This window comes from Rhipicephalus sanguineus, chromosome 2 (genome assembly GCF_013339695.2).
Source record: "Rhipicephalus sanguineus isolate Rsan-2018 chromosome 2, BIME_Rsan_1.4, whole genome shotgun sequence".
In the NCBI taxonomy this organism is placed as follows: domain Eukaryota; kingdom Metazoa; phylum Arthropoda; class Arachnida; order Ixodida; family Ixodidae; genus Rhipicephalus; species Rhipicephalus sanguineus.
Window position 1 is genome coordinate 41471287 of NC_051177.1, and position 27674 is coordinate 41498960.

General features: G+C 48.8%; 1 protein-coding gene across 1 annotated transcript; it reads right to left on the reverse strand.

Moving 5' to 3' along the window:
• Window positions 1-27674, reverse strand: LOC119382812 (uncharacterized). Its single transcript, XM_049412326.1, has 9 exons — window positions 27653-27674; window positions 17540-17943; window positions 16507-16798; window positions 13732-14117; window positions 8689-8823; window positions 7133-7594; window positions 5641-5985; window positions 4424-4672; window positions 1-367 (listed from the first exon to the last, which is right to left on the reverse strand). Exons 2-9 carry the CDS (start codon window positions 17927-17929, stop codon window positions 224-226), a joined length of 2403 nt encoding a protein of 800 aa, XP_049268283.1. The 5' UTR covers window positions 17930-17943; window positions 27653-27674; the 3' UTR covers window positions 1-223.

Here is a 27674-nt window from a genome sequence, read left to right on the forward strand (position 1 = left end):
TCAAACAAAAAGTGGTCTCTGCACTTTTATTGCATAAGACTATCGGCAGTTCAGCCATGAGTTTCGCTTTGCATGGCACAAATTTGGCAACGGGTTAACTAGGTTATCCTCTGTAGCGTGCGCACAGGTGTGTCCCACGTTGGTAAACTGCTGCTCACACTGCGTCACCACACGTACGCGAGATTCTTAAAATTGCACTTGAAACGAAGCAAGCTTGATGGGGCTAGCTGGGATCGAAGAACCGGCACACTGATGTAATATGCGTGCCCGCGCGGATATTGGCGAAAGGCCGGCGGCCACAGTACTCGAAGTCGGCGACCGGGCCTTCGTCAAACACGTCGAACTGGAACCACTGCTGCGTGATGACCTGCACAGAGCGCAAGGATTGGAATTCCGGCTTCTCCAAACAGCTCTGACCATATGCGTGCACAGGCTTCCCCATGAGGAGGCAGTGGCGCGTAGGCAGAAATTTTTTTCGGGGGGGGGGGGGGGGCCACCTCCTTGATCCGACATCAGGTCCGGGCAGATAAGTGGGGTCGAGTGTCATTTTGTCCTCTGTATCCCACGGGGGAAAAAAAATTCGGGGGGTGGGAGGGGGGGACGGGCTCGGTGTCCCCCTCCCCCTGGATACGCCCCTGTTAGGAGGGGAGGGGCGAAGTCTCACCGCAGCGCCTGGGCCGAACTTATCAACCTCAGCCGCCTGATGCACATGATTTTTTTATCGATGATTTTATTAACACGAAAGTGTTCTATGCCGGGGGCGGGGGGTCCACCAAGTACTTCCGTTACGGATATGACGTTGATAAAGTGGACGCCCACGGGTGAGAATGAAAAAATAAAAAAAAAAGATCCGCCGCTGGGAATCGAACTCACGACCTCGCTGCCGCGACGGCGCCCGACACTCCACCGATTAAGCTACCTTGGCAGATGCTGTAAACTTCGCCAACGTGCCTTCTATCTTTCACACATTCTCTCTCGCACGGTGCTTTCTGTTGGCGCTGTAGGTAGGCGAAGCGGGGCGATGCGGTGCCGCCGTCTGTGAGAGGTGAAAAGAAGCAATGCGTCACGATCGACACTTACTAGCGTTTACTCTGACATTGCGCGCGATATCGGAGGTCATGGTTAAAGCGTCTCGATACCAGCGAGGGACACTGGCCGCGCTGGCGTCGCCGAGGCACCCTAGACGCAGTTACGTTTTTTGCCTTTCACTTCGTGTTGCGTGCGCCGGCTCATCGGAGTAGTGCAGCTTCCGCATGCACCAACGGGATTTCTCCGCCGCCGACTGCTTCGATTGCGAGAGCACCGACTAACAAAACTGCTGCAATACGCGTTGCAGAAAGGACACGGTTTCGACGGGCGAATGTCGTGCCTTAATGGAGCGAGACAGAGGCCAGCGGGACGCACGCGTTTGTGGTTCAAGCAACGAACCTCTGCCTCCCGTGCGCAGTGTGGTAGTGTATGTATGAGCGCAGGCGTCGGTTACCCATTACTAGAAAGCGCACACTGTGACGTTTCTCTCCTTTATTGACGACATTTTGAAGAAGTGCATATCGGCTACCAGTGTTGATCATGATTCATGAGCTAGTTGATGTCATCTTTATGCGGGATTCACGATTCGCTGTGTCCAAATCAGGGGCGTAGCCAGAAATTTTTTTCGGGGGGAGGGGTCCAAATATATGTTCACAACTTCAGCTACCACAACGATTTAATCATGATCATGGGCGTTAGTCGTCGCGATGGAGACATGCCACTAGGCGTCAACATGGGTGCATCCACGTCAAACGATGCTATAGCTGCCAAACACGCATAGACATTGTACAAGCTCTCATATATCACTACACAATAAGCACTACTTCTGTGAAGACAGGTTTCACTTTCGTGCTATATACCTATGACGGAGGGATCAGCCATGTTTTTATGCTATATTCGAGGCAGGCCCGTAGCCAGGGGGGGCGCCCCCCCCCCCCCGAAATTTTTATGATACATGGTGTTTTACCGAAAATAAATGATGAAAATAGGCGTTTTTCTCAAATAGTCAAGGCTTTCAGCAAGTGCCCCCCCCCCCCCCCCCGAAAAAAATTCCTGGCTACGGGCCTGATTCGAGGGTACAATTAACAGCCCCAGTGAAGAACCTGTGTTATCGAAGCTCTTTCCTCTTCTCCTCCCCGCCTTTCTTTTTCTATCTAGGCCCTGCATGCCGTTTACAAACAGAGATTATGCAATCAAGGATAACTGGTTCTGCAGCCACTCGACATCGTATTCCTTGTTCTAGGGGCCGTCAAAAGTTCCTATAGCAGCGTGGTCTGCGAACTTTGGACCACCCCTGTACACACATCGCACCAATATGCAGCCCTACTACGCGGTAATTTTCTTATTTAAAGGGGCCCTGCAACACTTTCTGATATTAGCGCATGACGCGTGTGGGAATCGAGAGTGCCCTCCCCTTTGGCGCCTCGTTCCCCAGCTAGCACGTGTGCCGGCACCGCGCGGCTCGAGCGCCGGAAACCGTCGTTAAACGGCAACATGGTGGCCGGGGCGACGACGCCAGGCCTTTTTGCCTGGTGCATGCCATGCGTCGCCCCTTCCTGGCATGCAGTAAATCCCTTTGATTTTGGCTTTAGCATGCAGACGTCGCGCACGGCAAGCTAGCACACGCCATTGTGATACGCCTGTCCTCGTTGGCCGCCATGGTGAGAGCCCTCTCTCCACTTTGAGCTTGCTGCTGCCTGCTTGCTCGCCTCAGGAGATGCTCGCAAGCCTGCAACCAGGGTGTCACGCGCTGCCTTTGCAGGCGACTTCTCGTTCGCGCGTTCGGTGGTTCCCTTTTGAGCGGTAACCGTCGCGCCACAGGAAAGCGTACTCGGTCGGTCTTGCGGAGTTACCCTGTACGGCCCGCAATCCCGTGATAGTCGCACTGTGCCACATCTTGGGTTAATAAACCGGTATTTGTTGACCCTCGAGTTCCTTTTCTGCGCCGCGTCGGAGAGTCGGCGAACCCGGCCGCAGCGTCTTTGTGCGCGCGGCGGTGGAGGACGTCGCGTCCCTACCCGGTCGCGCTCGTAGGGTAAGCTTCTCGCAAACGTATTTCCACACGCATCACGAATCACATGCCGCAAAAATATTTAGAATCCGTCAAGTACAAGCGGAGTTTTTGTCGCACGCTTCAAGCGCTTTCTCTCTCCTTTCGTACCAGCGAGTGCGCTCAAAGCTACGCGGGAAAGGGGGGTGACAAGGGGGCAAGAAGATGCGTCCTAGTATAACTCGTTCTTGGGCTAGTTGGTGCATTGCATTCAGGAGATATGTTCTGGAAGATGCGTCCATTCGTCAGCGCGCGTCATGACCTCGAGTACTTTATTTTTTGTTCCTTCGAGAGCGCGGCTGTGATCGCGAGCACGCGCGCGGCCACGTGGCGGCATCCTGCGGCGGCGACTACCGATCGGCAGCGTTTTCTGACTATGCTCACAAAAGTGTTGCAGGGCCCCTTTAAAGGACGCATGTACGCATTGTAGGAAAACGCATAAACAAGGCGAGCGCTGATAACACTTTGAAATTCCCACGCGACTTTTCGTGATGTCATGTATTTTTGCTGCGTTGGCTTAGTGCTAAATATAAATTTAGCATACACTCCATCTCACACATACTTAAAAAAAAAAACGAAGAAAATTGAGATTTTTTATTTTTCTTTGTTTTCGCAAAAGTGCAACAGAGTTCGTGACGTCACTTCTGCTTGGCATCGAGATCAGTCGAGATTCCCGCGCAAAATTGAAAACGAGAGCGTTCTACAGCCTACAGGCCACGCCGACAGAAAAAGCTACAGGCAGTACACAGGCAAGCACCAAACAGGGATACTTCGGCATACCGGCAGAGCAGATACTGACGTTTCAGTACGGTCCGCCGTCGAATACACTGACGTATATTCCAGGGACCGTACGTAGTTTCATAGTGGTGATGCTGGTGATGCAAGCGAGGGACGACCCCGACAGGGCAGTAATGTGTGCCGCGTTTGCCTGCCTCACAGTCCACAGCCGTGAGCTTTCCCTTGAGGCGAGTTTTTACGTGCTGGTGAGTTTTCTTCAGTATTCATTAAACAGTCGCAATTTACTTTCCCGAGCAAAGTAACAGTAACTGTTGGCAAGTGATTCGTGAGGGAAAGGGTAAGGGCAATAGATGGCTTGCACCGACGTCACGGAAACCCCGTATGTTGGAGCACCAGCATGTGGAGAAGCGACGCTAGCGATGTCACATTAATGCTATCAAAACATCACATGCAGGTTCTTTCATTACGCACGCGCAGAGACGCTCCTGCCACGCCGCTTTCACATTGTCGCAATTTGTCATCAAAACCACCATCGTGGAGTACCAGTATATTCAGAAGCGGCATCCAAGACGTCACGTGCAAGCCATCTATAGGTACGTCACTCACATTGGTAATGAGATGGGAGTTGATGCTGCAGACGCCGTGGTAGCCTAGCGATTTAGCGTCGCGCAGCGTGTTCGCCATCAGCAGCAGGACGAGCGCGATGTTGTCAGCGTGAAGGTCGGTGCCGGTGCCCACCATGAACCAGAGCAGCAAGCGTCGACCCAGTGCGGTGACAGCCGCGCGCAGGGGTCGCTCCATCGACTCGTTGATCTCGGCGATGGCCAAGAATGACTCTGCCATGCCGTCAGGCGCCTGCGGGCGATCGTGTAGTAGTTACACTCTATGAGAGCTCCGAACGAGCAAAGACAAGGCTCCAGAAAGTGGCACCATACAATTGCAGTGTCATCTGCGTTCCGCAGTCGGAGGTTTACGCCACCTGTTTCTACATCGATATGCGAAATGAGACTTAGCTATAGGTTATCTCTTGTATGCGGTGCATGTTATGCTATTTTGTTCAACATTTCGAAAATAAGTTACATCGCATATCTCAGTTATATCGATATGCAAACTAGCAACGATTCTCTGCATGCCGCGCCAGGGGCGTAGCAGGAAATCTTTTTTTCCCGGGGCACGTGGTCCAATGCCTCCAAGTATGTTCGTGTGTGTGTGTGTGTGTTTGTGTGTGTGTGTGTGTGTGTGCGTGTGTGTGTGTGCGCGCTATGTAAAAATTCGGGAGGGGGAGGGGTTATAATGCTCCAAACCATCCCCCTGGCTACGCCAATGTGCGGTGCCTCTCGGCATCAGCGTGATTAACGAGAGGGGGTGGGGTGTTCAACTCCCCTCACACGGGACTCCTTGCAGTTTGTATGCATGCACGCGTACGTACAGTGGTGGTCAGAGAAGTTCCCAGGCCGCTACCCATGCAATCCTATGGCAGCGTGGCCTGGGAACTTTTGATCAGCCCTGTACATGCAGAGGGAACGGACAGGATAATAGGGAAAACAGTGCGGCTGTGCCAGCCCCCGTGTTCTACATTATCCTTAAGCACTGGGCGCGGGTCAGTGAAAGAGCGTGCGCTGGACGTTGAGTTGTTCTTACACCGTGCCGTGTCCAGCGCTGTTTATTCCCGTCTTAATAATGTACCAACCAGCCCAGTCAGGTGCACTTCCACATTATCCTTGCTGCTGCAAGAGCACGCAAATTGCGAATTCTCTCGATATAGCGGGACGTGCCCGGCTGGCAAGGAAAGCTCGCGGTGTGTCATTCAATAAATCGTTCACCGTTTGAGGTGCGCTGAAGTCGCAGCAGGCGGCCACGGCGAGCAGCTTTCCCGTCTCCGCGTCGCGCACGAGCCTCGTGGCGCCATCGGCGATCAGCTGCGGCCACAGGTGTCGCAGGCTACGCCAGTGCTGCTCCTCGGTGTTGTGCACCGCCTGGTCGAGCCGGTTCTTGGACGTAAAGGAGCGCGCCAGCAGGTTCGTCACCTCGTCGAACGACGTGTCCGCGTCCAGGAGCGACACTCGGAGACGCCGCGCTCCGGGCATCCCGGGCAGCATCATCGTGCACGCGGCGCGCTCCACCAAAATGCGCAGGGGCACCGTGTCGCTCAACTCGGACGCGCTCACCTGCGAGTTTTTTCAAAGAAATCTGGGATTCGCGCTCGAGAATTTATCTTGCAGTTTACGCAAAAGTTGTGCTTTTGAAAGAAGGCCTCTCCCATATCTCATATATGGGTCATTTCTGGAGGGGATCGGACGTCAGGTTTCTGGCAACACATTGACACTGATCTCCGGAATGACTGAAATCTTGACGCCGATTCCATCTTGTGATCCACGGTTATGTTTTAACACATGGTGACCGCAATGGGTGCCTAAAGAAAATGCTTCATACCAGTCACGCCTGTGTAGCTCATGAACATATATATATTAAGAAAATAAAAAAAATATATATACAAATGGGACGAAGATAGTCATGTGCGGGCCGGGCCGCTAGAAAGAGGATCGAGAGAAAGAGATTCTTTATTTGGGAAAATTAGGTGAATAGTGGGGGTAAGTGACGCAGTAACTGTCTCTCAGGCGAGGACACCACAACCGCGACACCTGGGGGGAAAGGGGAGAAAAGTATAGGAGAAGTTAGAGTTAGCGTGCGGCGTGTGTAGACCTTTTTACAGGAGAGAAGAAATATATCCTTCCCAGACTGTGGCAAGGGAGTAGAAAGGCCGACGTCACTGACTCGGCAGTGCATTTTAGGGGGGCAACGCATATTTACCACAACCCATAGGGGATTATGATGGCGCCCAGGGAGCAGTCTGGGAAAAGGTGTACACACGTGAGTGTAAAACGTGAGTGTAAAACGTGAGGTTCCGCAGAACTTGCAAATTAAACCGCATGCATTCGAATACGCCATGTTTTACAAACACCTAACAGGAGAGGAGGCCATAAATTGGAGAAAAATTGAAACTGGGGTTTATCCCCACTTAAAAAGATTAAAAGATTACACGCCATGTTCTCCGAAGCCCTACACTATATCACATTACCTAGCTGGGCTGCTCAAAGCATCCGCTACACCTGACAGACACAGAAATAACACACGTTAGAGCAGTGGGAGGCGCGACTGCCCAGCCCTGACCTGGCCGACCAGCAGGCACTGATCGACCAGGTTGAACGGGTGGCTAAGGCCAGAGGGGCCCTCGACTAAGCAACACTCCTCCCCCCTCCCCCCCCAAAAAGTATGAGTTACGCTTCATTAAAGCTTTTCTGTTCTGTTCGGTACCTGATATCCGATGTGCTCCAGGAGTGCGGCAGCATCGGAGACGGATCTGGCGCCATTTCCTGTCCTCTGACTGGCGTAGCTCCTGTCCATGTCCAGTTGACCGACGGTCGTGCCGAGCGATCGTGCCAGAGCCACGAGTACGGTGGCGGCGCGCGTCACGTTCACCTCACCGCAACTCTGCAGTTTGAGAATGGCGTCGGCGTAGTTCCTGAGCAACTCACGCTTGTCCGGCCGCTTGTCGGCTGGCAGCGGACCGAGCGGAACGAGCAGTGGCATCCACTGCCAGCCGGGCAGCTTCGAGCTGAGCGGCCGGAACAGCTCGCCCGACGTGTCGCCCGGCGCGGTGCTCCAATAAAAGGCGACCAACGAGACCTTGGGCGAGCTGAGCCGCTCCCAGCTCACCTCGCCGTCGCTCACCACTGGTATGTCGGTAAGGCACTTGGTGATCAGGGCGATGTCGGCCTGCGTTTTCGCGAGCGTCGCGATGCTCAGTAACTATACCAGGGGAAGTTGTGAATAAGTACCGTAAATGCCAATTTTATTAGTAGGGATTATCTCGTCGTCACTGACTGAAGAGTTGCTGAATTTCGTCTTATCGTTTAAAGCGCCTTTCTTTCCCCTTTAAAGGGCCCCAAACCACCTCCGATACTTTTTTTAAACGTTCTTCGCACGCTGCAGACTAGATACTATGCTAGTCTTTCTTTTCTGAGCACTTACACGGGCGCCTTCGACCCCACTTGTCCGGAATGTGGCGATCGCAGCAGCTTAGATCACATGCTCTGGCGGTGCTCCTCATTAGAGGGACTACAACGAATCAATGGACATGAATGGAATTCTGCGATCAAGAGTTCTGATTTAATACCACTGCTCAGGGGCGTCCAGAGGGCCCACGATGCGGCTTGGCCTTCCCGTCCCCACGCGGGAGCGTCCCGCGGTGCTGCTCTGATCGAGCAGTACTTCTCAGGGCCGCAATAAAGTTCTTTGTCTGTCTATTTCAAGTAAACACGTGCATGGAGTTCAGAATGCCGTAACGATCAACGTTACGCGGCACTCCTACGAACCACGGGCGGGCGGGCGAAAAAAAAAAGTCAATTTCGTGCTCCTCTCGAAGCCTTTTGGTATCCCCAGCATTGGAAGTGACGTCACCACACGCATTTGGTCATGTCAGCAACAACAAGAACCTGTTTGTCTGCTCGCAGGTACGCGCGCTCCCTGTTCCTCCTCAGGCGTCAAGGAGGAGCACTCGGCCAGCAGGAAAAGCGAACCGATGAACGGAGCGTAGCGAAGAGCGAAACAGTGAGGGCCGCCTTTGGATCATCATCAAATGCGTGCAACTACGCTATTACGCCAACGTTTCGAAAAAAATTCTCGCGGCTACGTGTTTGTTCCAGATTCGTGCACAACTGCAACACCACAAATAGGTGGTTTAGGGGCCCTTTAAGCACCGGTGACTTCCAGTGCAGTTTGGCAGGTGAGCAATCTCTGGTCAGGAGAATTCACTGGCAGTATATGGTGTCCCGTGTACTTTATAAGCCCTACGGTAAACGTGCACGTACCTTGCAACCGTCTATTCTCGGCGCAGTCCGCTCGGTAAGATAAAAGTAGCCATCGGAATCCACGAAGCCTTTGTCGCCTGTTGGCAGCAAATGGTCGTCCTTTGCACCAGCGAAGCAGATGGTGCCGACAGTGCCCTGCGTGAGAAAGTTAACTATTTAGTTAACTATTTACGGCATTGCATGAATGTGTAAGATTATTTATTTATTTATTTATTAACACGAAAGTGTTTTATGCCGGGTTCCACCAAGGCTTCAGTGACGTATTTCCGTCACGGAAATGACGTCGAAAAATTTTACACGATCAGAAGGCAAAGAAAAAAAGTTCCGTCAACGGGCATCGAACCCACGACCGCTCGGTCCGCAACAACAGATGCCGGGCACGCTATCCACTGCGCCACGGTCACAGACTCCAGATGCTTTACAAACGCGCCTTTTATATATACCACTCTCCCGGTCGGCGGGGTGCTGTTGCCCTCTGGGAGCGGTAAAGTAAAGTAATTCGTCATTACTGTGGCCTCCGCGATTAACACATGCAACGCGTTACACGTCCGTCCCATTCGGCGCGTTTTCAATAGTAGTTCAATTTTACCAGTTGCCTTAACACACCGCGAGGTGGCGATCTGAGCCCAAGCGTCGTAAAAGCGTCAGCCTCGCTCATAGCATCACGCTATAGTGTACTAGAATATTGTTCTAGTACACTATACATCACGCTAATCCAAACCAAAAACCAAAAATTGCTCCGCGACGCGCGCCTTCCTCACCCGGCTGTAACACCGCGTTCCCCGCTCAGGCGATCGCGATCGGGGGGAAGGGGGGGGGGGGGGCGGCACGACGCGCTTTGCGTTTCCCTCTAGTCCGGGCGTGGTATTCAAACACATTTTAACATGCCGCGGGATGGCAGCCAAGTTCTGCGTCCAATATGCGACGCTCTTCTGGCTATCACACCTCGTTCTCTGATTACGCTTTCACCGTTAACTACTACAGCTACCACAAAGTTTTGTGCAATCATTTAACATGGACGTTAGTCGTAGGGATGGAGATGTACCACCAATCATCAAAGTGGGTGCATCCACATGAAACGGTGCTATGCCAGACATCAATAGTATACATTGTGCAAACTCTCTTATATCAACGTACAGTAACCATTCAGTTACTTCTGTAAGGGCACGCTTTACTTTCGTGTGATTCCGATTCCTATGACGGAGGGATCAACCGTCTTTCTTTTTTTACATACTGCCAGTCCCAATGGGGACTATTGCAGGAGGGCAACCAAAAGATACAAGAGATACACTTACATTGAAAAAGTGAAAGTGTATGACTATAAATCTTATACGATACCACATGGATTATATGGGAGCATAAGCAATGTGGTGAAAAACATTTAGAACTAAGATATGGTACATGGTGGACCGTTTCAATAACATGCAAAAATGTCACTAATAACATGAAAAACAAATTCACTGCGTATGGCACTGATACAATTATCATAATCAAAAGGCACTCAAGAATTTTTACAAGTATAGGAGAGAAAAAACAACAACATCAATTTAGCTATGGGTGGCTCGAATATGGTTATCAAGCAATGTCAAAAAAGTATTCAAGTCATTGCTATTGGTTATACAGCCGGGTAATCTATTCCATTCTCTAATTGACTGTGGGAAGAAAGAATACCTGAAGCAGTTGCTGTTAAAATGGTATTCCTGTAAAGTTAATGGATGTTTGTGGCGAGACTGTCTGGTTTCCGAAATGGATATGAACCTAGAGCTGTCGATGTTTAGCTGTTTATGAATAAGTTGGAAGAGCATTTTTAGGCGTGAGAGTTTAGCGCGATTTCGTAATGTTAGTAGTCCAGCTCTTACGATTAATTCAGTGGGTGAATCGAGCAAACTGTATTTGTTGTATATAAACCTAACCGCCTTTCTTTGTACACTTTCTAGCTTTTTAGTTAAAATTATTTGTGGCGGGGAACCAGACTAAGTTAGCGTATTCTATTGTAGGTCGAATGAAGGTTTTATAGGCTAAGAGTTTTGTTTGAGGTGGTGCGGATCGCAGTCGTCTTTTAAGGAAAAATAATTTTTTTAAGGCTGAAGAAGTAACATAGTTAACATGTGCCTCCCATCTAAGGTCACTGGAAATAACTAATCCAAGATACTTATGCTGTTTAAGGGAAGTCAGTAGCGTGTTGCCAATAGTGTAGTCAAAATGTGAAATGTTTTGTTTACGGGTGACTCTTAACAAGGCTGATTTTTTTACGTTTAATGTCATCTGCCATTTCGTGCACCAATCTGACACAGATAGTAGAGCATTGCTGAGGACCATATGATCTGAAGGAGAGTTAATTTCTTTGTATATAATGCAATCATCTGCAAAAAGCTTTATGTTGATTCCGATGGATTGGCGCAAATCGTTAATAAAAATCAGAAATAGAATAGGAGCTAAGACGCTGCCCTGTGGTACACCTGAGGTAACTTCCGTTAGTTCCGATGTTTGCTGGTTTATTTTCACAAACTGCGTCCGCTTGGTTAGGTATGCACTAATCCAGTCTGTGATTGGTCCTTTACCTATTGTCGCCTGCAATTTTTTTATAAGTTTTTGGTGCGAAACCCGGTCAAATGCTTTTGAAAAGTCGAGTGAGATAAGGTCAATCTGCTTTTGATGGTCAATGGCTGTTGACAATTCATGTATTAATTCGGTAAGTTGCGTAACGGTGGAAAGACCTTTACGAAACCCGTGCTGAGATGGTGTCAAAATTTTCTCGTTTTCAAGGTAAGTAGTTATATGTTTAAGAATAATGTGTTCAAATATTTTACAGGTTGTGCTCGTTAAGGATATCGGGCGATAATTAGCGACGTCAGCTTCACTACCCGATTTGTGAATTGGTATGACCTGTGCCATTTTCCAGTCATTGGGCAGTGAAGATTTTGTTAGGGACATGTTAAATATAATAAACAGATATTTAGTTATCCATTCGGCGTAACGGGTGAGGAACTCATTCGGTATATTATCAGGCCCTGGTTGTTTCTTGATCTTTGTTTTTAGCAAAAGGTCAAATATACCTGCTTCGTTTATGCGGAGAGGTTCAATGGGGTTTACGCCATGAGTTTCAAGAGGTGGTGGGATGTCGTTGTCTGTAGAGAAAACTGAGTGAAAGTAGTTGTTGAATTGATTAGCTCGGTCTCTGCTTTCTTCCTGAGACATTGTACTATCTTTTTTATTTTTTGGATTGAGGTAGTTCCAAAATTTTTGAGGTGCATCGTTAAGAAAATTAGGTAGAGTATAAGAAAAGTAGTGATTCTTGGCTGCTTTAATTAGAGACTTCATTGAACTGATGGCTTCCGCAAGGTTCTTACCAGTTATTGGATTCGATGTTTGTTTAGAAGACTTTCTTAGGCGCTTTACTTTACGTTTTGCATGAATAATGTCACGATTTATCCATGGATTGAATTGTTTTTCTTTCTTTGTTTTAGAAGGTATGTAGTTAGAGATGCAATACCAAACAACTTCTTTAAATTTCTGCCACAACGTTTCGATATCAACATCCGGATGACCGGCAAGCTGCTCAAATAAACTAAATTCGTGTGATAAGTGGTCAAGTATACTAGTGTCATCAGCGTTGCTGAAATCGAGAAAGGAAGAATCGTTGAAGACCTATATCACTACCACGTTCGGAAGCAATATATAGAAATTTGGTGGCATGATACACTCTCTGCAACATTTGGTGCGGTTCAAACACCCCCCCCCCCCGAAATCTTTTAATTACACCCCCCCCCCCACACACATACATTATATATATATATATATATATATATATATATATATATATATATATATATATATATATATATATATATATGAATGCAAACGCACACACGGACATATATAAAGTATGGTTGAACTCCCCTCGCGAAAAAAATTTCTGGCTACGCCACTGCAGTGCACGTTTAAGAACACCAGATGGTTGAAATTTCCAGAGTCCTCTTCCACCAAGAGTACAGACTATTGGGCTAGTTCGTTCGGTACGTTCAGTGAAGCCATAGCGCTGAAAACAGCCCGTCCTGCCCTCTTCCTTTTTTTTTTGGTCCCTGTGTTTTCAGCGCCATAGCTTCACTGAACCCTCTACTACGGCGTCAGTCAGAGTCCGAGTCGCTTTGGGACGTTAAACCCCACAAACAAACAAAACCACATAAATTTGCCAAGGGTTTCTAATGCCCTCTGTGTTCAGGCTCGGAGGAACACCCCTTGCAAGTGTGCCCCCTTGAGAGTTATCTGTCAAACATCATATTTTAATTTCTTGAGAGGTAAGTACAGCGCACCTCCCGATACTCTGAATTCTAGAACCCTTCCACAAATTAGGCACGAAGTGCAAAAATGGAAGTTATTTTCGTTTCAAAAGTAACTGTAGAGCACGAGCTTTTTAACCTGCTACGGGTTGACGCGCCGCAAATGTTTTATTGCGCGGTGCTTTAAGATGCAAAGTAAAATAATTCCGGATCATCTTCCATGAGTTATTTATGCTGACGACGAGTAGACGAAATCCGATTGCTCAACTGTGATCATGTTATGTATATAAAAAATAATTCTCGTTTTTGTTATTTTATTTCGATCGAAGTGCGATTTTAATTTTTACATTGTGGGATGCGGAGTCGGTGCAGGACGGATCCCAACATAAAACGAAACGATGTTTATTAACGTAGTAGCAGCAGCAGGGCAAGCATGCCGATGCTGCGCTTCGGAAGGTTAGAGAAACAAACATGAAACCAAGCTTGGTAGCTTGGGTTATATAGCCAGCAGTGGTGACGTAAGCCTCCGGTGAAACTGCGTGGCGCTGTCTTTTATCGGAAGCGTGTTGCAGCAAGTAGCTGTGTCACGCCGGGCTAATCAGTGACGAGAGGGAGGCTGCGTAGGTCTATGCGCAGTGGTCGCCACAACATTATTAAAAATAAAAACTCTACTTACTAAAACAAAATGGCCGCCATGGCAAGATGTGTCACCCCTTGCGATTTTTCTGGATTTACGCCATGGCAACCAAGTGTCGTAACTCACCGGAAGGCACTCAGTCATGAGACGAGGCTCGCACACGGCGGCGCGGCAGTTTCCGACGGGCCTGCCGATCGTCACGAAGTCTCCGTGGTCTGTGGCAAAGTGTCGCAGCTCGCCCTGTGCCGGACACTCGTAGGCGAAGGAGTGACCCGACCTCTCGTACACGCGCATGAGCCTCGCCTTGGGCAGGATCCGCTGGAAGAGGCGCGCCAGCTGCGTGGTCACCAGACCCCGCGAACACTTGACCAGTCGCAGTTCGGGCAGCACCGGTCCGGGGTCCAGCGCGGCACGCCTCAGCAGCGCGAACAGAAGGTCCGGCGTCATCTCGACTCGCGTCGCCGACGCGTTACGAAGGAACCAGAGCAGCGCGCTCGGGGAGCGCTTGTCCTCTGCAGTGTCCGAGAAGGAAGCGGTCGCCATCAGAATGTTTACTCTTAAAGAGCATACTGACATGCCTTCAGTTTCTTTGTTTAACACCCTTTAACAAATAATAATAATAATAATAATAATAATAATAATAATAATAATAATAATAATAATAATAATAATAACAATAATAATAATACAGGACTTGTACAGGATTTGCTTAAGTATGCGTAAGTATTGTTACTTTCTACGCAATGCAGTTGACAACGAAGTAGACCGGTCAAACTACGTCCGTATTGAACCTTATCAGACTAGATCGAACGGGATCGCGGTCGCATCCGAACCTTACCGTTACTTGCAGGGCTCGTTGCGACTTAAGCTTACCAGAGGTGCAAGTTTCCGCGAGGCGGGCAGGGGAGGTTGTAAGCAGAAGTAATTGTAGGCACAGAACAAAGACATAGAAGATAAAGCCGAGGACATAAAAAGAAAAAAAAAAAAAACGCCAGGCCTGCGCGCAAAGCGCAGCACAGTCACAGCGAAAGCTCGAAGAGCGGCATTTCTAGAGCCCGTTATAAACTCTCTTGTGGCTACTAATACAAGTACACTAGCAACGTACCCACCACGCCACAAATCATAATTTTTGTGAAGTTGGGAAGCACCCACCACGACATTACTCGTCATTCTACGGAGAAGCGAGGTACCAAATGTGCAGTTTCTTGATGCGACGGCTGATGACGATGAAGAATTATGACTGAACCTTTTGTAATGGGTTGGAAGCTTTAAAGGGCCCACTAGTTACGTAATTCGCATTGTGTGACGCCCAGTCGTTATTTCACTCTCCCACAACGCTTTATAACATACGCTAACGTGAGAAATAGATAGAGAGAGGGAATTAACTTCATTGAGACCTTGAGTAAATGCATCATGGGAGGGCTTCCTTGGCAACCAATAGAAGTGCACTAGCGAGGAACCCACTACGCTATAAATCATCATACTTTTTGTGAAGTAGGGAAGTAGCCACTATGCAATTTTTCGTCATTCTGCGGAGAACCGTGGTACCTGCTAAACACCTGTAAGGCATTATGTGCACTTTGTTGATGCTGTGGCTGATGACGCTGAAGAATTATGGAAGAGCCCTTTGTAATGGGTTGGAAGCATTCAACAACCAACTCGTTGCGCAATTCGCATTGTGTGACGCCTGCTTACAGAACTCACGTTGTGTGACACTTGGTTGTTATTTTACACTTCTACCACGCTCAATTGCATATGTTAATGTGGTTCCTTCCCGACATGAAGCCTGTATAGGGCCTTTTTGCTAAGCAGTTTCAAGCACCGGTATGGCTCTGAGGTAGAGCACTTGGCTCCCACGCAGGGGGCCCAGGTTCGAACCTCATTCCATCCTGGAATTTTTTCTTTTTTTTTTCTTATTTCGAACGATAGTGGTTATGGACACCGGCGGCGGCGGCGGCGGCGGACAACTACGGCTCCAAAAACGGCCCTTGTTGTGATCTCGTAACAGCTTTCGCTGTAAAAAATGTGCGGCCGCAATATTCACGTAGGGACGAATAACCAGCGAATCTGTATTCGCGTTTCTGCTGTAGACGCCTATCCTCAGTATGGGTCATACACATGGCACTTACGTCCGCCGCGGTTGACTACTACTGACCCGGCTACTGACCCTAAGGTCGCGGGTTCGATGCTACTACTGCCGGCTACTGACCCTAAGGTCGCGGGTTCGATGCTGGCCGCGGCGGTAGCGTTTCGATGGAGGCGAAATGGTAGATGCCTGGGTACTGTGCGATGTCATGCACATTTAAGAACACCATGCATACGGTCGAAATTTCCGGAGCCCTCCCCTACGGCGTTCCTCATAATCACATCGTGGTTTTGGGACGTAAAACCCCAGATAATAGTACTGGCACTGCACAAGTTGGAAAAATATTGTGCTGCTGGCTGCAGCGCAGATCACTACTCAACCGTCGAAATCAAGAGTCGGGAATCCCACATCCTCGACACCAATTCCGCCATGCTTTTGTCCCGAGCCAATCAGCGATGGCGTGTTCGCCTAGCGAGCAAAATTGGAGTTGACAAGATGACGAATTCGACATAGCTGAATATGACAACGTCGTGCACACTTTCGTCAAGACTAGCACCACCTGTGGATGCGGGCTTACCTGCCGCGGTGGTCTTGGGGTGCCCGACTGCTCACCCGAAGGTTGCGGGATCGAGTCCCGGCCACGGTGGCCGCATTTCGAGGGAGGCAGAGTGCTCGAGACCCATATGCTTAGATTTAGGTGCACGTTAAAGAACCCCAAGTGGTCAAAATTTCCGGAGCCCTCGACTACGGCGTCATAATCGCATCATGGTTTTGGGTTTTAAAACCCCAAAAGGTATTATAGGATGCGGGCTTGCCTTCTGTGGGAAGAGCCACCGTGGCGCCTGCGCAGAGAGCACTGAGCGTGTCCTCCCAGAAACGTGCCGTGTCCACGCTGTCTAGCACGGCCACGGTCTCGCGGTCGGCCTGGTTATCGCTCCATTCCCACTGGATTCGGCCCAGGCAGCGTTCGGCGGCCAGAGCACAGCGGCCGTCCTCGTCTTCGCCCAGGATCTGTAGCAGAGGTCGTCGATACGGCGAGCTCCTCGACGGCGACGGTGACCGCCTCAGCCACGGTCGATCCCAGCAGCCAGAACCGTCGTCCCGAGGCTACGCCGACAGTTAACAATATAGGTCAAACAGCGAAAACTATCTTCGACAAAGAACAGAAAATAGCCCCACATGTGCTTACACCATCGTCACACATAGTCGAGTGCCATATTGCCACGTGCAGTGCAGCGAGGACAGGAGGCACTGTCATTGTACATGAATCAGAGGCGTAGCAAGAAACTTTTTTTTTTTTTTGGGGGGGGGGGGGGGGGGGGGCGTTTAGCCATACTTCATTAAGTTCATGTATATTTGTGCATGAGTTTGTACGTGTGCGCGTATATATACGCATGCAGGAAAAAGCACTTGGAGGACGCTTGAGCTTCGCCTGAGTAGAACGCTATAGCGTAATCGGGCCCCGTGCGCATCGCCATCTCAGTTGCCAACCTGGCTTCGGTTTGATGGATGCCTCCATAGGCCTGCGCAGGGCTCCCCCTCAGGAGGGGTGGGGGCGAAGGTTCATCGCAGCGCCTTCCCCCCTCCCTATTAGGCCAATGCACGGGGCAGACATTGCGCCCCCCTCTTAGGTGACCAGGAAGGGGGCTGGCCATAACCCGGGACATTAAACATTGACGGAACAGGTCCGCTTGAGCAGAGGTAAGGGACAGGCTTGGAACACTCCTCAGACGATTAGTTGGCGCCCCTCCTCAGCTGAGAGGGGGAGGTCTCTCTCTCACCCCGCGCACACCTATGTTCGATGCTACCATAGTGTATGTAGTAGGCGTCTGGCTTTGGTGGCCTGACCTGCAGAGCATCGTTGATGTTGAGCGTCCTGTTGTCGCGCGCCTGCGCAAAGCGGCTGGCCGTGTCGTTGTCGACCACGGTGCAGGCGGGCGGCAGCTCCTCCATGATGGAGGCGAGCAGTGCGTTGGAAGCGGACGGCCGGATGGGCGTGCAGCAGGCCGAGAGGCGCAGGCAGGCGAGGAACGCCAGCAGCGTGTCGTCGGGCGCCGCAGTACACGCGGCCACGTCTGCAGGCTCGGCAAAGTCCGGAGGCGCGCGCAGCGCCTCGGCCATCCGCGCCGAGCACCGGTCAATGTCGGCGAACGTGCGCCGCCGGCCCCGGTACAGGGTGGCCGCCTGCTGCGGCCGCCGCTGCACCTGCTCTTCCAGGGAGGCCAGCATGCCGCACATGGTCGGCCCGAACTCTGAAGGAAAGAAAATAAAAGTCAGGAAGAACCGACTCAGGGCTCGTATTCACAGAAACACCTTACGCTAAAAATTTTCGTGAAAGAATACTTCAGCCAATCACGATGCGGGACATACCATTAGTGGAGCTGGCTGATCAATGGGAAAACGCACTTACGAAAGGGTAGTTTTGTTAATCCGGCCCCAGGTTGTCTACGCGAGAGCACGTGAACTCTGGCACATACTACGAAATGCGCAATTTTCGTTCTTGGTGTCTTGAAAGGTGAACTTGTCGGCTAGTTGGTTGAACATATTGTACGGGAGCAGCGCGAAAGACGGGGACAGAATAAGGCGCACAAACAACCCTCGTGTGGTTGTTTGTGGTCTTCATGTCTTCGTCTTTGTTCATCGTGCACCACATTTCTTACACTCCTAACGGAAACAATAGGGTGATGAATGCTAAGTTTGAGACGTATCTGAAAGATTGCAACTGCGTGTAAAATCGGTAGAAATTGAATCACTGAAACTGACATCGAGTCAACGTTGCTATTATTACAGTGGATAGGTAACATTATTACGTCATTCTGCTAACTTCAGGCATAATTTAGTCGATATAAGGCTTCACTAGCCTTAATTAGCTAACAATAGCAATAATTCAACCATATTTAGTCAAAAGTGCCGGAATTGGCAAACGGTAGCCCGTGCTCAACAGTGCTGGTAGTATACGAACAAATGCGGCAAGCCAGAACGCAACCGTTCACCACTCGGTCATCACTGCCAGAAAATGTGGAGGGGGAGGCACGTTAGCGTATTCTCTCGCATAAAAAAAAAATACTGGGTCTATCATCTGCAGCGATGACATATATTAGAGTCGACGTGAACGACGCCTCAAAGAGCAGTCGGGACGAACTGATCTAAGCATCCGGCCGTGTTTACTTCCTCGGATTAGGATTGGTGTCGTAGATGGACGTTTTAAGGAGTCAGAAAGGGTCAGCTAACACGCAGCCAGCATGTAGGTTGAATGTCACATTGGGTTGAGGGACGTCTGTTCGTATGAAACAGATTGCGCTCTTCGAAGCTGGCTTCACCGTAGCTACGGCTGTGTGCGGAGAAGCCGCCTTCGTCAAGTGCTTTACAGCGAAGCTGCCTTTGCGAGCCCTGTTCCAGTGTCGTCGGCGTTCGCTAAAACACGTCGCGTGCCTAGGGGGAAAGGAGGAGCCTCATGAGAGGGGGAAAGAAAAGGATGCCACGTGATCAACCGCGGAGAGAAGGTCAAAAGTGAAGGGGGAGTGAATAAATAAAACAAACAAAATTCTCTGGGCGAGGTGGGGTTCAAACCCTGACCCTCACGGTCCCAAGTGTCATAACCACTGGCCTATGCGGTCAGGCCTGTACATCGTGAATATACGGGAAGCATATTAATGCGAGCGGGGAGTGGCCACGTGGGCCACCCGCCCCTCTCCTCTCGCAGCGAATCACGCGCGCGCGTCTGCGAGGGTCATTCTCGCTCCGACGTTGTCATGTTCGTTGAGCGGCCGTGGTGCGCCCGTCACGTCAAGCGCTAGCGACGAGAGGACGGCTTTAGGGTCAATGATATACCATATACTATTATAGTCATGGAAATCGCATTCCCAAAAGGACCCGTTTTTCGTTCCTGATTGTTCGATGTTTTTTCGCATTACACTCATCATTAAGGCTGTGTTTTATTTTCTGTTGAGCCGTTGTTTCAATGTGCTTATGTTGCATCATTATGTTGTTTCGAGAAAGAGCATACTCTTAATTAGCCGCCGGTGAGATGTGAACTTGCACGCTAGATTAAAGCCAACCAAAACTCGCGCCGTCGCAAATGTTCTGACGCACCCCCTCCCCCCTCACGACTTTTTCCGAAGCATAGGATGAGCGACTCTGGTTTAAAAAGAAAGACGGTTGATCCCTCCGTCATAGGAATCGGAATCACACGAAAGTAAAGCGTGCCCTTACAGAAGTAACTGAATGGTTACTGTACGTTGATATAAGAGAGTTTGCACAATGTATATTGATGTCTGGCAGCTATAGCACCGTTTCATGTGGATGCACCCACTTTGATGATTGGTGGTACATCTCCATCCCTACGACTAACGTCCATGTTAAATGATTGCACAAAACTTTGTGGTAGCTGTAGTAGTTAACGGTGAAAGCGTAATCAGAGAACGAGGTGTGATAGCCAGAAGAGCGTCGCATATTGGACGCAGAACTTGGCTGCCATCCCGCGGCATGTTAAAATGTGTTTGAATACCACGCCCGGACTAGAGGGAAACGCAAAGCGCGTCGTGCCGCCCCCCCCCCCCCGATCGCGATCGCCTGAGCGGGGAACGCGGTGTTACAGCCGGGTGAGGAAGGCGCGCGTCGCAGAGCTATTTTTGGTTTGGATTAGCGTGATGTATAGTGTACTAGAGCAATATTCTAGTACACTATAGCGTGATGCTATGAGCGAGGCTGACGCTTTTACGACGCTTGGGCTCAGATCGCCACCTCGCGGTGTGTTAAGGCAACTAGCAAAATTGAACTACTATTGAAAACGCGCCGAATGGGATGGACGTGTAACGCGTTGCATGTGTCAATCGCGGAGGCCACAGTGATGACGAATTACTTTACTTTACCGCTTCCAGAGGGCAACAGCACCCCGCCGACCAGGAGAGTGGTATATATAAAAGGCGCGTTTGTAAAGCATCTGGAGTCTGTGACCGTGGCGCAGTGGATAGCGTGCCCGGCATCTGTTGTTGCGGACCGAGCGGTCGTGGGTTCGATGCCCGTTGACGGAGCTTTTTTCTTTGCCTTCTGATCGTGTAAAATTTTTCGACGTCATTTCCGTGACGGAAATACGTCACTGAAGCCTTGGTGGACCCCGGCATAAAACACTTTCGTGTTAAAAACGTCTATATGAATGTGGGATATGTTGTGATGTGTTGACATATAGGGGTCAGATAAAGAATAGTTTTTCACGTCATACCACGGGCCTCGAATTCGACATTCGATGAAAATGTGTACAGTGTTTTTCCGCTTGAACCGCGATACTCGGAAAGCATGGTTGCCTGTGGTCCTCGAGCTATCCACTGGGGAACCGACACGATGGAGTGGGTTCACCGATAAAATCCGGAGGCTCATTGATGCATGACTAAATTCGGTCTTCCACAAATCACCCTGGCTAAAGGGCTCATCCAGGCGCTCTATAGGTGATGCAAAAGGCGCCGGACGCCATGCTACGTGGGATATCGCGTTTCGATCGCTGAGAACTGGGCGTCAATTATACTACGGGTCTCGCGACATTATGTCCGCTAGCAGCGGAGTAGGTCAGACGTTCACGTCGAACGAAACGTTTACGGTGACCTCGACTTCGGCCGCACCCCCTCACTTTTCTTTCACTCAGCCAGAGATATGGAAGCGTGCTCACCCAACCATGGAGCACATCGTTGTGACCTCTCCACCTCGCTGGCGGACGCATCGCTTTCGCTAGACGTGGAGAGCTCCATCACGAAAGCGACGTTCCCTGTTGGACAGGACGCGTTCCAAAGAGGAAGTGAGCGTGCCTCGATCAAGCTGTAGGCGGCGGTCCGGTGTGAGAGACCGCGGCACGAGGAAGGAGCCACGCACGAACGGCGCGCGCTCGTATCACGCTACACAGGTAGCCGCGAAGTTGGTTGGTTGGTTGGTTGGTTGGTTGGTTGGTTGGCTGGTTGGTTCCTAGAGGAATGGCTTAACCCACCACGGAGGATCGGCCATGAATCGTGCGGCAGCAGCCACCAAAGAGCACAAAGTGCTGCTGTCGTATCCTTTAGGAAAACTGGTTCATACCCACGAAGGGGATTGCCCTCACCGCAATTTTATAAAGCATGTGTACAGACTAAGTAATTGTTTGAAGCAGATGCCTTGTCTTCCACTCGAACAGCTTGCTACGTTTAACGAGCGACGAGAAAGACAGTGGGAAATATAGCAACTATATGGTGCGCCGACAGGGAAGGCCACGTATGCACACAGTCGCTCAGGACAACGATGACGACGACCACCACCACAACAACAATGTTTTATAACCATCTTTAAGTTAAAAAGCATAAAACTTTATTTAAAAAAAAAAAGGTATGTCATAGAAACCGAACGAATTTTTTATGCATGTTGTTCGAAGGCCTCAATTTTACAAGCCAAGTATATATGCGGAAAATGCGTGCGTTAATACGCAAGCAAGTCTGCTTGGGACATTGTATTCAAGTGTAGAAGTTCTGCAATTAACGAACGCCCTTCTTTCTCAGCGAAGACACGAGACCGAAGGCTGTGTACAAATTTCTTGAGGTCGTAGGACGACCGACGTAAGTTTGTCATGAACGAGACAACAATGGACACGAGGGCGCCCGCTGACAGGAGAATGAAGGGACCTGTACTGTTGTGTGTGCGCGTTGCGTGTAAGTGTTGCGGTCTAGGCATTTCCGCAGCATTTGTCGTTGCTGTTGATCCGCAATTCCGTACCGCATGTCCAGAGCGGTAGGTTGGCGAAGAATCGGCTTCTTACGAGAAGCACTCAAAGTCGAAATGAATTAAAGATAGCTTGATTAACAATGAGTTCACAGGGGTGCGTCGAGTCCGTCCCGAAATGGCACCACTCGTTCTCACCCCCCCCCCCCCCACACACACACACACAAACACACTTCGCCAAAGACTCGCGCATCGAAGACGAAAAATGGGATCATTACATTGCAAAAGGGCGCCACCATTTAAAGGGGCCTGGAAACACTTTTTCGAGTAATCATCGAATGAACTCCATATTGGAGTTTATTTCCTTACGAATCGATTGCCGTAAAAAATCCTCGAGTCCGCCAGGAACGAACGGAGATTTGTCGCGCTCTTTAGGTGTTCGCTCTTTCGTCCCGACGAGCGTGATAGAAGCTACACAAAGAGAGACGACAAGGGGAAGGGGGAGAGAGGCTACATCAGCTCACGTCATGAACTTGAGTGCCCGTCATAAAACGCGTTTGCTCACTCCCGGTACGATTCTAGTGCGCGTTAGTGTCGCTACTGTGCAATTTTAGCACGTTGTAGAGCGCGGCGCCAGCATGTGGCGGTACCCCGTGAAAAGCAGCGCGACTAATATAAACGCCGCTCTTGATTTATGCCAGCTGATGGCCAATAGCAGCAATATGCTCTATGGCGAAATAGAGCTGGCGCCGGCAGCTCCGAAGAGTGTGAGGACGGGCCTTTGAATGAAGAGAGGGCGCTTGAGAAAGTGGCAAGTTCGAAGTTCGCGCTCGGTTTGTAAACTCTCCTTGAGGCGCACGAATGCAAGATTTGGCTGAGCTGTTCACAGAAGCGTCTACTTTTCGCATATATGTTTTGTCACCAAGCAGGAAGCGTAGTTCACGGTCCCTTTAAGCGAAGCTCACGCCCTCAAAAAGACTGGCAGGGTGCTCACACCGTGGGCCATGCACCTCGCCAGGATAATGTAGAACTTATCAGCACCCTTGCTTCGCAGCCGCAGCGAAGCCTCGGCTCTGAATAACGGACTCGTGAATACAAACAGCGATCGAGGGCGCGAAGTATACCAAAGTGCGGCGGAAATCAGAAAAATAAAGAAAAGAAAATGGTGGACTACAAGCTGCGCCTTGGTCAACGACCCCTGGTCGATGTCCGTGCGCTTGGCAACAGCTTGACGACCTTCCTTCCCTCAGAATGGCGCTGTGTCCGATACGTCGCTCGCTGGTCATTTAGTTCCACCCGCCTAGACTATTCGTTTTTGCTAGATTTCTAACGTAGAGCCATTTCAGATTGCTGGCTATTTATAAGAGCTACAGACTTAGCGGTTTGCTGATTAGAACAAATAAATAATGTGAGTATACAACGAGTGTCAAGGTTCCAGCAGGTAAAGATGCGAGAACATAAAATTCGCGCTAGTGGTGCCAAGCCTGAAGGAAGAGCGTAGCTGGGGGTGGCCGTCCTTGTATTCTCTTTATTTCTTTCTTTCCTTCGTCTCTTTCTTTCTCCTTCTCTCTGTTTCTTGTATCTCTTTTTTTATATCTGTTTCTTTCTATCTCTTTCCATGTTTTTCACCTCTCTATCCTTTTATGTCTTTATTCTTTATTTCCTTTATTTTTCTCTATTTTCTCTTCACTATCTATCTATCTATCTATCTATCTATCTATCTATCTATCTATCTATCTATCTATCTATCTATCTATCTATCTATCTATCTATCTATCTATCTATCTATCTATCTATCTATCTATCTATCTATCTATCTATCTATCTATCTATCTATCTATCTATCTATCTATCTATCTATCTATCTATCTATCTATCTATCTATCTATCTTTTTTTCTCTTTCACTCCCTCTTTTTCTTGCTCTCTATTTTATATCTCTTTCTTTCTCTTTTTCACGTGTTCGCTTTTCGTTTGGCACTCGCGCCTGCTGTGCACGGTAGTGGGGCCTGTCCAATTCCTGCGGCCACGGTGTAAGAATAAGTTTCTGCGGCGCATACCCACTTGAGGAGTCTTCTGGCGACACCGCACAAATTACGGCGACCTGCAACAGCTTCGCTAAGTCCAAGTTCCGTCGCGATATCCAGTCCCATCGTGGGCGGAGCAGCCACCAACTTGATCTGGGGGCCTCCGGCTCCCGAGGTTCCACCAACTTGATCTGGGGGCCTCCGGCTCCCGAGGTTCGAGTTCCTCAGGACTCCAATAAAGTTCTTGTCATGTCATGTCATGTCATGTCATGTCATGTCATGTCATGTCATGTAACAGCTTCGCTGTTAAATATAAACGAACAGGACAGCGCCGATCTTTTTCTTGTGCTTGCGTCTTTACTTGCTGGAACCTTAAGACTGGAATCATTCACCAACTGGCCCAGCAAACTACGCTAACCAAAAGTGAGTGAGTGAGTGAGTGAGTGAGTGAGTGAGTGAGTGAGTGAGTGAGTGAGTGAGTGAGTGAGTGAGTGAGTGAGTGAGTGAGTGAGTGAGTGAGTGAGTGAGTGAGTGAGTGAGTGAGTGAGTGAGGCTGCTTATTTGAATGCAGAGACGTTTACCGTCAGGGAGGAAAAGAGGCGGGAGGGAAGCCCTAGAAAAGGCAGGATAGAAAAAGAGGGAACAAATACGCATAAAAATTAATTTATCTTTATTTCGCTTTTAAATCCTACTTATCCGATTACATGAGTCGTCTTGGTTTCACTACTGGCTCTTTACGCGGCATACATTTCCGAAATTCTGTATATAATAGGAGCTTTGAGAATAGGCCGGTCGATATAGAAGAAGTCAAACACGAAATCGACTGCTTGAAGAAGTGAGGAGATACATCTGTCGCTACGTGTCCTGTGAGTAGATGCAGATGTAGATGTAGATCCTGTACAGCTGGCTCACACCCACTCAGGGGGATTGGCCAAGAATCGGGTAGCTTAGAAAAAATTATTTAAAAACTATTAATGAGAATAAATTCCTATTTTGTTTAACAAAAAGATTTTTTACAAGTTAATTTTGTGAGAATAATAATTTAAAAAATAAAAAAAGGAAAAAGGTGGGTGGAATTAATTTTCATCAAATAAGAAATACATAAATATAGAAAAGAATATTGTGCTTCTGGTTAACTATGTAGCTTTTGAACTGTCGTTATTGTTTAAATCTCTTTGACTGTGCTATGAAATCTTGCATGGCCTCGCATACTTTCCCGCTGCTGTGACCAAGGGTAAGTGCACCTAGAGATAGTAAATTTGAGGTTCTCAACTCTAATCCCATTATGCGTAACGGCGTTTCTAGAGATGTCTTTCGTAATGTAGAAAACTTCTGACATGAGATCAGAAAGTGTTCTATTGTTTCCTCTTCCCTACAATAAGAACAGAGGGGTGATGGTGCCAAACCGGCTCTATATAAATAAAAATTTAATGATGGAATTCGGCAACGCAACTTCGTAATTATAACTTCAAGATCTCTGTTATGACATCTTGAACTTTTCCAGGGTGTCATTGAGTGTTCAAAGGTGTCCAGTCGCTTTCTTTGTCGTCGTCCAGAATGTGCTGTACTATTGCCAGTCGCAACCAGATTGTTAACCCGTTGGTACATAGTGTCACAAACAACCGCAGCTCCAAGTCAGGGCAAAAAATTGTTTTATCTTCTCACTTCAGGTTTATTTGTTAAAGTGTAGGAGGTGATGCTCACGAGGACGGACGCAGGCTTTCGAACACATTGATTGACCCAAGGTGTCACAGACTTCTCGTGTTGCCAGGTCAGTCGTGCAGTAAATTTATTGCTGCGTTTATCGGTTCTTAAAGTTCTAAAGGAACACAGTGGATGTTAAAAAAAATAAAAGTAAAAAAGTGTAACAAGTCTCAAGGTTATTTTTCATCATCCGGAACTCTTTCATGCCAATCTAAATATCGGTGCACGTGCTAGCTCCTGCATTTCACTATATCACTGAAATATTTTACATAACTGCCATGTGTTACGGCTTCCTGTTCTTTCGGTGTTAGGCGCTTCCTCACTGTCCCATTTCTTTCCTCTTTGCGCGATGAATTCCTCTTGTCATGAAGAACAAAGCGGCTCAGACGCTGATCGATTCTCAAAGAAGCACTGAGCTCCTTCAGCATGTGTTTTGCTATATAAAGCCCTGAACAAACAAACGAAGCAGAGCCAGGAGAAAGAGCACCGACTGTGGTAACGGCTCGTGAACAAAAGCGGATCCAACCGACCATGACTACACGGACCGCGCATATGGTAAGCGTTTGACTCTCTGCTGCTTGCGAGCCATAAATCTTTCTGAGCACCGGCTGTGCTCTTTTTAAAGCTGGGCTGTGCGTTGTCGTAGCACCCGCATTTGTTCCTGTTTCGCCTGCTCAGCGTTAAACGCACGTGACTTAATGATTAATCAATTAACCATTTTAATAATATACGACAATAATACTACTACAAGGAAGGAGTTCCCAAAGTAGATGTAGATCCTGTACTGCTGGTTCACACCCACTCAGGGGGATTGGCCACGAATCGGGTAGCTTAGAAAAAAATATTTAAAAACTAGAAATGAGAATAATTACTTATTTTGTATAACAAAAATATTTTTTACAAGTTAATTTTGCGACAATAGTAATTAAAAAAAAAGGAAATAGGAGGGTGGAATTCATTATCATCACCATCATCATCATCAGCCTGTCTACGCCCACTGCAGGGCAAAGGCCTCTCCCATGTTCCGCCAATCAACCCGGTCCTGTGCTTTCTGCTGCCACGTTATACCAACAAACTTCTTAATCTCATCTACCCACCTAATTTTCTTTCTCCCCCTCACGCGTGGAATTAATTCTCATCAAATAAGAAATAAATTAATATAGAAAAGAATCTTGCTGTATTTTACTTTTGGTTAACTATGGGACTTTGGAACTGTGGTTATTGTGTAAATCTCTTTGATTGTTCTATGAAATTTCGCATGGCCTCGCATACTTTCCCGCTGCTGTGCCCAAGGGTAAGTGCACCTAGAGATAGTAAAAGTAAAAAAAAAAAACAGCATATCCCCGGGGTGAATGATGATGAGTGGGGCGAAGCACCGGAGAGCATCATCGGTAAACCGTGAATACGAGTAATTCGCCCCACTAAAGTAAACACGTGAGAAATGTTAAATGACATCATTCATATTTTCATAACATCACATCTTTTCATCATATTTCATCATACTACAAGCATAGTTTGATAACATCTCGCATCTCGCATCGGCTGCTCAACAGTCACCTGTGAAGCGCCGGCGGTGGCC

Bases quoted from the DNA above. Each gene is read 5' to 3' on its own strand.
- LOC119382812 (XM_049412326.1), bottom strand. From the start codon at position 17,929: ATGTGCGGCATGCTGGCCTCCCTGGAAGAGCAGGTGCAGCGGCGGCCG. The intron at 16,799-17,539 runs GTCAGGCCACCA...CTGTCGGCGTAG, and splicing joins ACATCAACGATGCTCTGCAG to CCTCGGGACGACGGTTCTGG. The intron at 7,595-8,688 runs GTACGTGCACGT...GCGAAAACGCAG, and splicing joins CGAGAATAGACGGTTGCAAG to GCCGACATCGCCCTGATCAC.